The sequence below is a fragment of the Schistocerca piceifrons genome, chromosome 3 (assembly GCF_021461385.2).
Source record: "Schistocerca piceifrons isolate TAMUIC-IGC-003096 chromosome 3, iqSchPice1.1, whole genome shotgun sequence".
NCBI lineage: Eukaryota > Metazoa > Arthropoda > Insecta > Orthoptera > Acrididae > Schistocerca > Schistocerca piceifrons.
The window spans coordinates 738,485,437-738,499,604 of record NC_060140.1 but is presented as its reverse complement, the minus strand read 5'-3'; the positions used below and the strand labels follow the sequence as shown (position 1 = coordinate 738,499,604).

The 14,168-nt window shown below is 37.9% G+C and overlaps 1 protein-coding gene across 1 annotated transcript in view; it reads right to left on the bottom strand.

The window, feature by feature from the left end:
* Positions 1–1,332: 1,332 nt before the first annotated feature.
* LOC124787933 (cylicin-1-like) overlaps positions 1,333–14,168 on the bottom strand; it is a 56,107-nt gene continuing 43,271 nt past the window's right edge. The window contains exons 6-7 of the mRNA XM_047254923.1: positions 4,514–4,582; positions 1,333–3,557 (exon numbers count right to left, since the gene is read on the bottom strand). Of these exons, the coding sequence (XP_047110879.1) occupies positions 3,496–3,557; positions 4,514–4,582 (131 nt within the window). The 3' untranslated portion in view covers positions 1,333–3,495. The remainder of the gene's footprint in view (positions 3,558–4,513; positions 4,583–14,168) is intronic.

Sequence of the window (14,168 nt, the reverse complement as noted above, 5' to 3'; positions counted from 1 at the left end):
CTTCCTTGCCCCGCATCCTCTAACTGGAAATGCGTGTCATGGGTCATCTGAATATAGAATTCCACTGTGTACATGTAATGGATAGCTTGAAGAGCTCTAGGGAGTTTGTGGAGATGAATAATTTGGTAGCACAGTGACACCACATCTGCTCCAGCACCCTCAAAATAGTATAACATTCAGTGTCATACACTGTGAATGTATTAGGCAAGCAAATCTTGAGAGCATATTTTGGAAATAACACAGTGCAGCCAAGTGAATTTCCCTATTTAGAACTATCAGTGTAAACTAAAACCCAATTGAGTGCTCAGATAAAACAAAGAATTAAAAACATAGCCTGTGGTATAGTTCTTTTTGTACACTGAGAAATCTAAAATGATCAAGTGTATCCTTATTAAACAATGCCAGCAAATCAGAAGTGGGCTACTAGATTTGTTACTAGTAGGTTCGAACAACAAGAAAGTATTATGGAGATGCTTCAGAAACTAAGATGGGAATCCCTCAGAGGAAGGCAACATTCTTTTCAAGGAACACTACAGAGAAAATTAAGAGAACCTGCATCTGAAGCTGACAGAGTGATCTTACTGCTGCCAATGTACACTTTACGTAAGGACCATGAAGATAAGATAATTAGGGCCCATACAGACGCGTATAGGCTTTCATTTATCCCTTGCTCTATTTGCAAGTGGAACAGGAAAGAAAATGACTAGTTATGGTACAGGGCAGGGTATGTATGTAGATGTAGAAGCACAGCAATATGCTACACACTGAGGGCCACTAAGATCCTGCTGCAAAACAATCTGGAATGACCTCATTGCCTACAGTCTATTTCTGATTAACTCTCCATTGGAGCAACGGTGCCCAATCTTAACCAATACAACCCTCCCCCCCCCCCCCTCTCTCTCTCTCTCTCTCTCTCTCTCTCTCTCTCTCTCTCTCTGTGTGTGTGTGTGTGTGTGTGTGTGTGTGTGTGTGTGTGTAAATCAGTGCCTCTACTGTTCAGACTCCTTAAATTACATAAATGCCACCACGACCCTTTGCAATATTTGGATAGCTGGATAAAGGAGTTTGTAATGAACTGAAGTTTTTACTTCAATCCTCAAACACTTCACATGCCCATTTCATGCCAAACAATGAAGATCCACAGGTAACTACAACACTGGGCTGAAAACAAGACCAGAAATTTGCAAAACAATAAATAAGACTGCAGCTGCAATATCCAATCTAGGAAAAATAGATTATGCATCTCTCTTAACATAAAACTAAAAGACACAATATTTATAGTGATAATGGATGTTTGTAAGCAGAAAACACATTTTTATGGAAACAAGGATGTATTGCCATCTTCATATTTATTAATTTGTACAAATTTCCAGTGAAACATTGATATTGTGTTACACCATTCCCAATAGTAAAAGAGTACTAATACACACAACATGATTGCAAGAAAACACTGATCAAAACTAGCAGTAACTTCAGTTAACTTCTTTCATTTTTTTTGTAAAAAGCAGTAAAATAAATTACAATATATATTAAAACAGCCAAAAATGAAGCTAGCTAGCTCTCTCTCTCTCTCTCTCTCTCTCTCTCTCTCTCTCTCACACACACACACACACACACACACACACACACACAGAGAGAGAGAGACAGAGACAGACAGAGAGAGAGAGAGAGAGAGAGAATGCACAACACATAAAGGAACATATATTAAAACAATCTGTGCTATTTCCAATATATGGTAAAAAATGGATCCCAAAGTTCTTATGTATGCAAACTATTACTTTCACATATCATTTTGGCACAAGCTTCCTACTATTCCAATTTAATTTTATATGGAATAATGTATTACTCATAACAGTATGTCATGTTTAACTCACTCTTAACGGAGATCACAATTTTAATTCACATTAGCTCATGCACAAAATTTAGCACCGGAATATTTTTCTTAACGGACCATTGTAAAAACAGTTCACTTTTACAGGAAAGAAGTTTCATGTTGAACACTTTCTTATTCCCTAGGTAATGCATATATGATTTACAAAAAAATATGATCAAACTTTGTACATTATTTAGTTGACATATCACATGCAGCATTAAATGATATAACTATGATCACATTTGTAAAAAAATAATTTCCATATATCTTATGAATCTCCAGATATGCATTGCTTATACATATTGCACAAACAGCATTATGACACAGTTGAATGCACCACAGATGTAATGCAAAAGGACTGTCAGTGTCTTGTAAGATGCCCTTAATACAAGTAGATACATGCATAATGTGAAAGCCTTGTGAAATAAGGGGAACATTATGAAAATATAATATCAGCAAATTTTTCAGTGTATATGTTATTATGTAGAAAAGATACTGACTGTACTGACAGTTGTTCCCCTTTTGTAACTGCTGTAAATCTCGTAACTCTAAGAGAGATGGCCTTAAGTGTCTTTGACACGTATGTGCCCCAAAAATGGTGCTAGTAATGCAAGTTCCACAGGACAGATTGCACTTCTCAATAATTCATATATTATACTTCACACATTTACAAAACCCAACAAAATATTTTTATTGTTATCTTTAAACCATAGAAAAATTAAATATTCTTGATTTTAAATTAATTATATGAGATCTTATTGTCTTTAAACAAGAATGAAGTACAAGCAAAGGCAATGTGATTCAGTTCTACATCTCTATTCTTCTGCAGAGGTTTAAATACTTTCACTAAGATGAAAATTGAAGTACAGGTGATGAAAAATAATTACCTGTTCTCTCTCTTTCCCCAAATACTGGAAATTATGAAAAATAAGATTTATTTGAAGTCCAATCCAATATTTTATGCAAGTCAAACTCTCTACGCTCACTTTAGAGGTATAAGGACCAACGTTGTGAATTAACACTAATCTTAAGTCTGGCCCCAGTTTTTTTCGGTACTAACTTTTTCTTTAGATTTGCATGTGGCACAAAATCTGTACTACAATACCATTTAGCAACTGTTCCCCACACTACGAGTCACTGTCTACTGAAATACAGGAAAAAAATCTATGAGTTTTTTTGAACACTTAATATTTTTGAAAAAATAATGAAATTCTTTGCTCTAGTACATGGGCTTTAAGGTTTTTACAGCTTGGACTTTACTTAAGATTGTCCAATGCATCTCCACTTGTTCAACTCTTGTCTGACAACCCACATGTACATAGGAGGTACTCTACCACAAATTGCCTTGAACTGCAGAAGTTCAATGGACCTTTCACACTGCCCTAAAAGAACACAACCTCCAGAAAGGAAGTCAAAAGTAGTACCATTTAAATGTGATTGCTCAGCAACCAATATTTTAAGGCTGAAATGCTACAGCATGTAGGCCATGAAAACAAACAGCAACCACTATAGCATACATAACTTCCAGATTTTAGTTGCCCAGGACTGTACAAAAATAAATCTTGAAATCCTCAAGACAAAATTTAAGTTTTCTTCCCTCCTTCATGGCGTGGTATCTCTCTTCAGAGATCCTTCCTGACTTTCTTCTTGGCTTTCTTATCAGGCTTTGCCTCTTTCCAGACATCTGTAAAATGAATAACATCTTATATATCTAATGAAGTTTTTATATGTTAAAGTTAAAAGCTCTCTGAAACTGAGTAAAGTGCAATAAAAACTTAGCTACATACTATGATTAGTATACCAGCTCAAATATTGACAAAGAAGGAGAAAGGAACTTGGCAAGACCTGCCAAAAAGAAACAGCTTGGCAGTTCAGTCAATCATCATGCCCTACGGGGTAATTTCAAGCTTAGACAATCACTTAACAACAGAAACTGTTGTCAGGTTGGTAGACTGCCTATCAAATTGACATATGCAACAGCAACCTCTTTCAAACATTCAACAGTATCATGTTACATAAATCACTAATGATCTATCTCAGAGCAGTTACCTACAGTCAAGTTGATGAGCACTTTTTACAAATTATGGCTCATAGGCACCCTATAGAGAACACAACAGAAATATGGGGTGTGTTTATGGAGACAACAGGGAGGGCTGGGTCGATTGGTACAGTAGAAAACTTTCATCACATGATCAATTAGATGAAATACAGATGCAGAGAAAAATAAAAATGGATTTTTTTGAAAGACAGACATTTATAGCTACAAACTATCAGCAGGCAGGTTTACAGAACAGGATAATGATCTGATAAAATTCTACTGCCTCCATAATATTGCATGTCATTTTCTGTACTATTTAACGTAACAAAGGCAATGTAAGAGCAATGTAAACATTTTTTCCCTTCATTCAATACATAAATTGGCTAAATAGTTTCACATACAATGTACAACAAAGAAGTGTGTGGAATATACATTACAGCTCATCTATTCAGTAGATTGTTCAGTGCAGTGAATATTACAGGCCTCAATTTCTACAATTATTTTCCAGGATTTTTAATCCTTGTACCGTGCTACAGTATAATTTTTTTTTCAGTTAAGATACAGGCAAACTTTTTAAAACTAAAAAAAGTACAAATTATTACCTCCAAGTTCATCGAAAGCTACAGCATTCTCTGGCTCCACCTTCTGTTTTGGGGCAGATTTTGAAGTCACTGAAAAATTTTTAATTATTTAATTTCAGAGCACAAACTGAACAAGATAATATTAATATGCAGTTCTCTCTAATATTTGGCCTCCTCCTCTTTCAATGAGAACAGATAAAAATGTGATTATTTTTATGTAACTACATTCAAGACCTCCCCCCCCCCCTCACTCTCCCCTCCCCTTCTCTGCCCCCTCCCCCTCTCTCCCCTCTTCTCCCCCCCCCCCACACACACACACAAACCTACCTCCCCTCCCCCATTTGATTACAATGCACAGCATGTTCATGCAGTCACATGAAACAGTCAGAATAGTCCTTCCTTGGGATGATGATCAACTTGCACGTCACATTGGCTTGAATTTCAATCATGTAGTCAACACACTGATCCTTCACATGAATTAATATTCTTGAGAATTAAATACAAAGTCAGTCAGTGCCAAATATGGTGAACATTAAGAGTGGATAACAATGGGAATTTGTTTATTCACTAGCAATTGCACTGCAACCGCAGCCATGTGATCTATCGCATTGTCATGGAGCAAGAAGAACTCCCTTCCCTTCCACTCTTGTGAGCGAACCCTCTGACTCGTATTGCACAGTTGATCCATGACACCCAAATAATACTGGGAATTTATAGTGGTGCTCGTGGGGGACAAATTCCCTGCGGACAGTGCTGCAAGCATCAATAAAAGGCAATGAGCAATATCTTCACTTTTGATTTTGTCATTTGAATCTTCTTATCAATAACGTCAAGTCTCATCACCTGTGATGAGTTTTTTCCAGCAAGTAACTGTTCACATTTTTCATTTCAATCAACTCGTGGCAGGCAACTACACAATGACGTCTTTATCAGAGAGTCAGGGTGTGGGGGACGAACTCTGCACACACTTCTCTCTTCTTCAAAACAGCTCTGCGCGAGAGATGATTGGTTTAGAAGATCAGAAATTTTCTCAATGTTTCCATCTGATGATCTTCAGATGGGATGGCACTGACCTCGCTGTCCTTGGGGGACACCGGCCCTCTTTGAATTGTTTAAACCACTCAAACACTCACACATGACGAACAATTATCACTGTAAGCCTCTCCAATGGACTAATGTCTCAATAACCTTTTAACACAGTAAAACATGAAATCAAATCACTACTCACTGTCCCATTGCAATTTGCGACGACAACGTTGACACACTATGGCCACATATCCATTACTAAACACCAATGCTCACAACTGACTGATCAATTGCACCTCTGTTGCTTACAATTGTTAGTTCAAGCCGCCACTGCAATTACTACACTGACGTCACTTACAAACCAGGAATAAAATCAGTCTCAGGACTTTCTGGATGGACAGTATAAGAAGGCAGATGGGAGTTGATGCACAGTGGGTTGACTTCAGCATGCACTACGGGGTGTGCATATAGCATCTAGAATTGACGTCCACTTTATTTTAGGTATGGTGAAGGTACTTTGAGACCATGGTGTTCATTGTGGGTAGCATAAAGCAAAGACAGAAGTATTATGTTAAAGAACAGCGGTTTTCTGAGCATATAAATCCTTCTAGGGAGTTAGATGCAGAAAGAGTGGCCCAGTGTGGCATTCACATCACTGTTGCCAGTTTCCAGGATAGACAATGGCTGGAGCATATGGCATGGGACAGAGACAAACCGAGCACACAAATTCTCTGTATCTTACATGTAGAATCCACCTTGTATCTGCCTCCTTATCTGGACACCTCTACGAGAACACTGCAGTTACAGTTACAGTTTTAGTGCTCAAAATCATAGACTGTTTTACCTGAAAATCTCTACTACATTCTTTGATCACTGACAGAGCTTAACATTGAAAGCCTCAACCAAAGTAGTTTGGTCTTGAAGGGGAGACATGTCTTACCACAGATGTGAAAAAACATTTATTGTTGCTGTCACTGTCTAAGTATGCTACATCCTTCAAACTGACTTTCATTAACTCAGTCTCTATACTATCTTAACCCTGCACACACTATACAGCAACAGCAGACAGTGGCTGTATCACAGCTGCAGAACATTCTTCACTGTGACATTCGCACTGTTAGTCATATGCCAGCAAAACATGTTTATTGTGTTCCACAATCTTCTCTGTTCTGAGTAGGACAAACTGACACTACAGTTTTCATCTTGGGCACTCTACAGTAGAAGTTATCTCTAAATCAGCAGTGTGGGAAAAAAATCATGCACATATATTCCCCATTACATTTCATAAACTATATTGAAACTTACATATTACTAAGCACTTATGTTTGCATGTGTGTGTGGTCGTTCTGTCGGACATGTCCGATGGTACAGACACCACAATGTTTTTGATACAGCAGCTATAAATATCAAATTTCCTTCGAAATATTTCTAAGTATCTATGAGAGTCATGGAAAATTCATACAGCATTGACAGTTACATACTACATTTGTGTTTGTCCAAATTTTTGCAGGCAATCATTCCCCTTAATTTCAGTCTATATAACATGATTTGGTATATTTTGAGAATTTATTGGAAACTTTCAAGTTTGTGCATAATACACTTACAATTTTTGTGCGTAACATATTTCATAGTAAACTGATTGTTGTGAGCTCAGTTGCGTATCCTATTAACTTTGGCAAGAATATCTTTTTCAGATGATAATCACCCCCTAAGTGCATAAGTGTTACATAATTAATGCACCATTTCTACCGTTTTATAATCTTTTTACCAGTTCATTCTAAGGAGGTATTTGAAAGTTTAAGATCACAATGTAAACATAACTCACTCAAAGTCAACTGCTGTGGCATAATACTGTGTTTGGGTATATTATAATGGCCATATTGTGTTCCAGTTGGCTACCCATTTCAAAGTGAACACTGTCTGCATTCTACTATTATGAGTTTGTTAGGTAAGTGTTTGTGAGCAAAGCCTTGATACGAAAGTGCCAGACACAATCTTCTGAGCAGCTTCAGGAAACCAGTAAATTTTGTCCTAGGTGTTTCTCTCTCTCTCTCTCTCTCTCTCTCTCTCTCTCTCTCTCTCTCTCTAATTTTTTTTTTTTTTAAACTTCGTGTGTTGTTACTTCAGTCCTTAAAGGGACTTTTTAATGCTTGTACCGCAACACCACAATAACCACAAGTTTTAGTTTCAAGTTAAGCCCTAGCTGCTTACAGTTCAGAAATACAATGCACCAGTTGGAATGCAGCTCACTGTGAATGCATTTCTCAGGCACACGTTCAGTTAGTAATTGTTCAGAAGTAGTGGGTTATCATTCTGACTGTCACCAGAATGAATTTTTACCCTGCAGTGTCATGTGCACTGATATCCTGGTAGATTAAAACTGTGTGCTGGACCGGTACTCGAAGTCTGGACCTTTGCTTTTTGTGGACAAGTGCTCCACCAACTGATCTACCAAAGTGTGACTCACAGCCCATCCTCACAGCTTTACTTCCACCAATACCTTGACTCTTACCTTCTCTCCCAGGCCTTGGCTATGTCATGTGTTCACAATATCCTTTCATCCTGGAGTGTTAGTCCTGCAAGTTTTGCAGGAGACCTGTTACATTTGGTAGGTAGGAGATGAGGTACTGGTAAAAATAAGGTCACGAGGACACATCATGAGTAGTGTATGAGCAGCTCAGTTAATAGAGGACTTGCCCATGAAAGGCAAAGGTCACGATACCAGTCTCGGTCTGGCACATGGTTTTAATCTGCCAGGAAGTTTGTTTCTAAATGCAGATTATGGCATGTTGGAAGAAATGACGCCTACTGTCTCTGCTCTGCTCTGAGACTGTACCTGGATTATTTCAGTGACTGGAAGACAATGTTAAGAAGACCAGCCCTGCTCACAGAATTTCAGCAAAGCTCACAATTAGCAGTGTTGTCCCCAGAACTATTCTGGTCCCCCTGGTTTCAAGTCAAGTGGAAGGTTTTGAACAAGAAACTCAGTGGAGTTAGCTACAATGAATTTCAAAATATAGGTTGCCTTTGATGAGTAAAATCTCAAGGATTTTTTTCACATGTGCAAAGGTGTCACTCCACCTGCAGTTCTAGTAACTTCTGATTAAAACTTGTTTCACTATGATATTTATTAGATAAATGGTAATATTTCTACATATAAAACTGCACTCAGCAAGCCACTTTATGATGTGTGGCAGAGGACAGTCTGTGTACCACTGTCATATCCTCCATTATCCTGTTCCAAAAGTAAATGATGCAGAGAAAGAACAATTTCTGGTAAGCCTTCACATGAGCTCAGATATACATAAAATGCAGCAATAGATTGCTGACTCTTATAGAAACCGCATCATGTTGCGCAAAACTCTTGTGGCATCTTTTGTGATTACTAAACAAATCTGTGATGAAATGCAGTGCTCTGTTTTCGACCTTCTCTATCTCCTCTGTCAACCCCATATGTACAGGAACTAGACTGATAGGCAGTACTCAGGTATCAACCAAACGAAGGTTCTTTAAGCTACCTCCTACATCTTCTGAGGATCCTTCCAATAAATCTCAGTCTGGCCTCAATCCCTTGGTGTAAAACCGAAAAATGATGTGCTGTGATCTATTTGCCTTGACTACTTCAGTCCGATCACAAAGCTGGTCTGACATTCCACATGTTCAAATCTTATTCATTAGGCAACAGTGCATAACTGTACTGGATGCATTCCAGAAGTCACAAATCACAGCATAGGCTTGGTAACTGGCTGCTTGGCACAGTGTTAGTATCTTCGTCCGACATGAGAATCATTTACATGAAGCCAGTGGTCCTTCCATTTACCTGGAAGTGGAGTGTTGCTCAATAATAATTGCAGCTGATGTGACCCTTTAAATCATGCAGTATTTTCTGCTACATTTAATCTCTTGCAGTAATTATATTTTAGGTATGCTGAACTAAGTAAAACTATTTGAAAATATCTTCAAAAGGATGTGAGAAAATACAATGAAAATTTCTTAATATCAACAACTGAAAATTCCACAGAGAAAATAGAACAAGAACATATGTCACGTAGATACAACATTCATTTTCTTTTGATGGTAGATGAGGACCAAAACTGACAACAGAGAGAACATTTTGTAAGCATTCATACATTTAAAGAAATATTAGTATAGTTTAAGTAATGAATCACAAAACACAGATTCGTTAATAATGAAAATAATGGCATACCAGAAGTAATGTTAAATTAGTTGTATGAAATCATTTGAAGAATGGTGAAAATGAATGGTATATGAAAAGTAAAGTGATGGAAAGGATACTTGCAAAACTATTTTTAGAATGTCTTTGGAGAAAGTCACTTCCCCAAATCCGACCACTGCAATTGCCCTGTTAAAAAGTACTTTGCATCTATCACCAAGCTCTGCAAAATGAAGAATATACACAGTCCAGTCACATTAATATGACCATCGCCATGCTCTGTGTCAATATGCAATAACCACTCTCACACGCCTGGTGGCAGCACTAACAGTGGAGGGTATATAAAGTATGTTGGGTGTTAAGTGGAAAATAGCACTGTAATGTGGAGATGAAGTGATTTACCTCTCATCAAAAAGAGCATGATCAATGGCTTTTAGGTCAAGGGTGCAAGCATTTCCGAAACAGCTAAGTTTGTAAATCATTTGAGTGCCACCATGGTTGGAGTATACCATGCATGGCAAAATGGCGCTATCCAAAACCAGCAGTGGGGTAACTGTGGTGCATCAGTCATAGATGAAGGTTGCAGAAATGAGGACAGGCAAGCTCATTGACTACCCCAAAGAACCATCTGGCTACCAGCAGTGTCTCCTCAATTACCATTCAGTGAATGTTGCTGCATATGGATCTAGGCAGCACCCATACTGACTGCTGTTCATCGGAGATGAAGGCTGGAATTTGAATGTCAGTATCACAACTGGACATCCCCCCGAGTGGTGGCAGGTGTTTTTTCTGATGAATCATGTTTTATGCTAAATCAGACAGAAGGTTGTTGGCGCGCACAGTGTGAAACATCTGAAACCAAATACTGCAACCAGGAGGGAGCGTTAAGCTCTGGGGAATGTTTTTGTGGCACTTCCTGGGTGATCTTGCCATACTGGCACGCACAATAGATCAACGAAAGTATGCATCTATCCTTAGGGACCCACGTCCAACACTACATGCAGTTTGTTTTTTTCCTCAGCACAATGGCATCTACCAGTGCGACAGTGCAATCTGTCACCAGCTCACAGTGTACATGCATGGTTCGAAGAGCACCAGCATGAGTTTACCGTACTCCTCTGGCCACCAAACTCCCCAGATTTAAACCTACTTGAGAATCTGAGGGACCACTTCAATCAGGTTGTTCACACCATAGATCCTCAACCAAGAAACCTTGCACAGCTGGCCAAGGCACTCCAGTCGGCATGGTTTCACATGTCGATACCTTCCAGAACCTTATTGACTCTTTCTGCATGTCTCGCAGTGGTCCATGCTGCAAAAGGTAGTTATTCAAGTTTTTGACAGGTGGTCACATTAATGTAACTAGACAGTGTACTTATTAAAATTGTCTTCAACAAAATAGCAAATCATTAGATATTAACTGAGAAAAGGAACATTCTACATTTGGAATAACATAGCACCATCTTTACTAACAACCAGACAGAAACAACACATTTCTTAAATCTATACGGATATTGAAGAATATATGTAAATACTATTGATTCTATTACAAATCATCAGCACAGTACAAAATTCTGAACAAAAGGAGGAGTTTAGGAGGGAAAGTGTGTGTTACCAAAACTGTTCTCAACTGCCTTAGAGGAAGTTCTCAACTCCTTAAAAATGGAAATCAAAAAAGAAATATGAGCCCATAGAACATATATAAACCACCTTTGTTTACTGATTTGCTTTATTATGGATAAAACTAAACAACAAATACACTTAATACAAGAAGTCTGACAGTAGGATTGAAAGTCAACTACAATAATACAAAAATTGGGTACAAGGAACAAATCAAAATGAAAGTTGTATACATTGCCAGTGAAGTTATATGATCAGTTGAGGAGTTTTTGTATTCAGCACAGGTGAAGATGATGACTGTATAGATAAAGAAATAAACAGAAGACTAAAAAATTATCTGAAAGGGTTATGGCAAACTAAACAGTGTTTTGAAAACCAAGTTTAAAATTTGCATGAAACATTAAATTTACAATTAAAGTGGTAACCATTTCTGACATATGCTAATAGAACATTTTGGGACTTACTAGAAGAGACAGGAATGAAACAGCTCAGCAACTGGTTACAGACTACTCAACTTATGAGATACAGCACAAAGACTATCTCACTATGATTGCACAATCCTCAGAACAAACATCTTTACATCACAGTTATCTCCATAAATAATAAACAGTTTGTAACAAAACATAAACTAAATTCTTACAGGCTTTACAGTAGAATAAGCATTTAGTATATTCAAATGCAAAATTAAGCAAAAGCTTCCATAAAGTGTGTGTGTTAACCAGCAACTGTAAGAAAACAGTAAAGAATGTTTATCATGTCTAGTTTAATTCCCACACTAATTCAGGAACATATATTGGAGAACTCAACAGCAGCTATTCATAGTTCCCAGTTGCAAAGAAAGCAAACCATGAGATTTGTAAACCAATCTCAGGTACAATTGATTCCTTCTTTATTATGTACATAAATTACATAACTCCTCTGTTCCTTAAAATAATGGAAATAGTTAAGGGCAACTGCCAACAGCTTCACCACAGTGGTAGCACCAGTTCCCATCAGATCACTGAAGTTAAGTGCTGTCATGCTGGGCTAGCGCTTGGAAGGGTGAGCATCTGGTCTGCCTAGCACTGTTGGCAAGCAGGGTGCACTCAGCCCTTGTGAGGCAAACTGAGTAGCTACTTGACTGAGAAGTAGTGACTCCAGTCTTGTAAACAGATATATGTCTGAGAGAGCAGTGAGCTGACCACATGTCATACCATATCCGCATTCAGTGAAGCCCTTGGGCTGAGGATGACATGGCTGCTGGTTGGTACCATTGGACCTTCATGGTCTGTTTGGGTGGAGTTTAGTATAGTTAAGGGCAACTGACTATTAAAGCAAATTGATATTTGTGGCCCTACTACGATACACAACAGAAACTTCTATTTGACCTATCCCAGCAATTAGTGTATCACAAATTTACTTTTCGGATGGGAGTAGAACATGATGAACTCTCTGATATTACAATCTTTAGTGTAACATTCACAGCATCAATGCCTTCATTATATAGATGAATATTTAAGTATATCAGGTGTGATCAAAAAGTAATTTTCATTTTTCTGGAAGAATCTTCATTTATTCAACATCAACTTAGTCCCCTTCACAGTAATCACCCGAGACATAATACACTTGTGCCAATGCTTTTTCCAATCTTTTAAGTACTCCTGGAACTCACTTTTCATTATGGTGTTCAGCTGTTTCAGCAATTCTTTTTTTTATCTCATAAACGGGGGCAAAGCGGCGTTCCGTCTTGGGTCTCTTCAGCCTTGGGAATAGAAAGAATGCACCCTGGTGAATGCGGTGGCTGAGACAACATAATGGTATTGTTTTTTGCCAAAAACCATGAAGCACTGAGGTGTGAGCAGGAGCATTATCATGATGCAATTTACAGGAGTGGTTTAGCCACAATTCTGGTCTTTTTCTTTGGACTGCTTCATGCCAACAACGCATAATTTCCAGATTGTATTCCTTACTGACCACATAACTACACAGTAGGAACTCATGATGCACTACCCCACTGTAATCAAAGTAAATAGTGAAAAGAACCTTCAAATGTGATTAAACTTGTGGAATTCTTTTTGATCTTGGCTCTTAAGGCACTTTCCATTGGGACAATTGGACCTTGGTTTCAACATCCTACCATACACCCAAATTTCGTCACCTGCGAGAACCTTTAGAAGCTCTGGATCGTTGACTACTTCAGTCAGCAATTTCTGAGCAATGTTCATGCAACTGTTTTTGGTCAAAATTCAACAATTTGGAATGTTTCATGCCCAAAACACCCAAAAAAATGTTTGGCATGAGGCAAAATAGGATATGCCGACATCATCAGCAATCTCTCTGACAGTGATTTGGTGATTTTCCACAATCATTTTTTTTACTTCACTAATAATTGATGTGTTAGGGCATCCAGGGAAGTCATTGTCTTCAACATCTTCTCAGCCCTTTTTGAAGCTCTTAAACTATTGTCTTACTCATAGTAGATTCAATAAAAGCCACAGTCACCATTTCAATTGCAATACTGTACTTTCATTCATGTTTCAGGCATAATTTAACAGAAATTCTATGAACAACCTTTTTCGAAAGTAAAAATTCTCTGAGCACTCAAAAACAAGTATAATCTTTTAACTGTCAACAAACTAAATATTCAAAATAGCTGAAAATGAAAACATATCAGAAACATGTGTACCAACAAGACAAAAAAAATTTTGAACTTAAAAAAATTTTCATTTTTTTTATCATCACACTGTGTAACACAATGAAATAGGTTAGATCACTACTCACCATGTAGAAGCAGCATTCAGAAGCAGATGGACACACACACACACACACACACACACACACACACACACACACACACACAGAGAGAGAGAGAGAGAG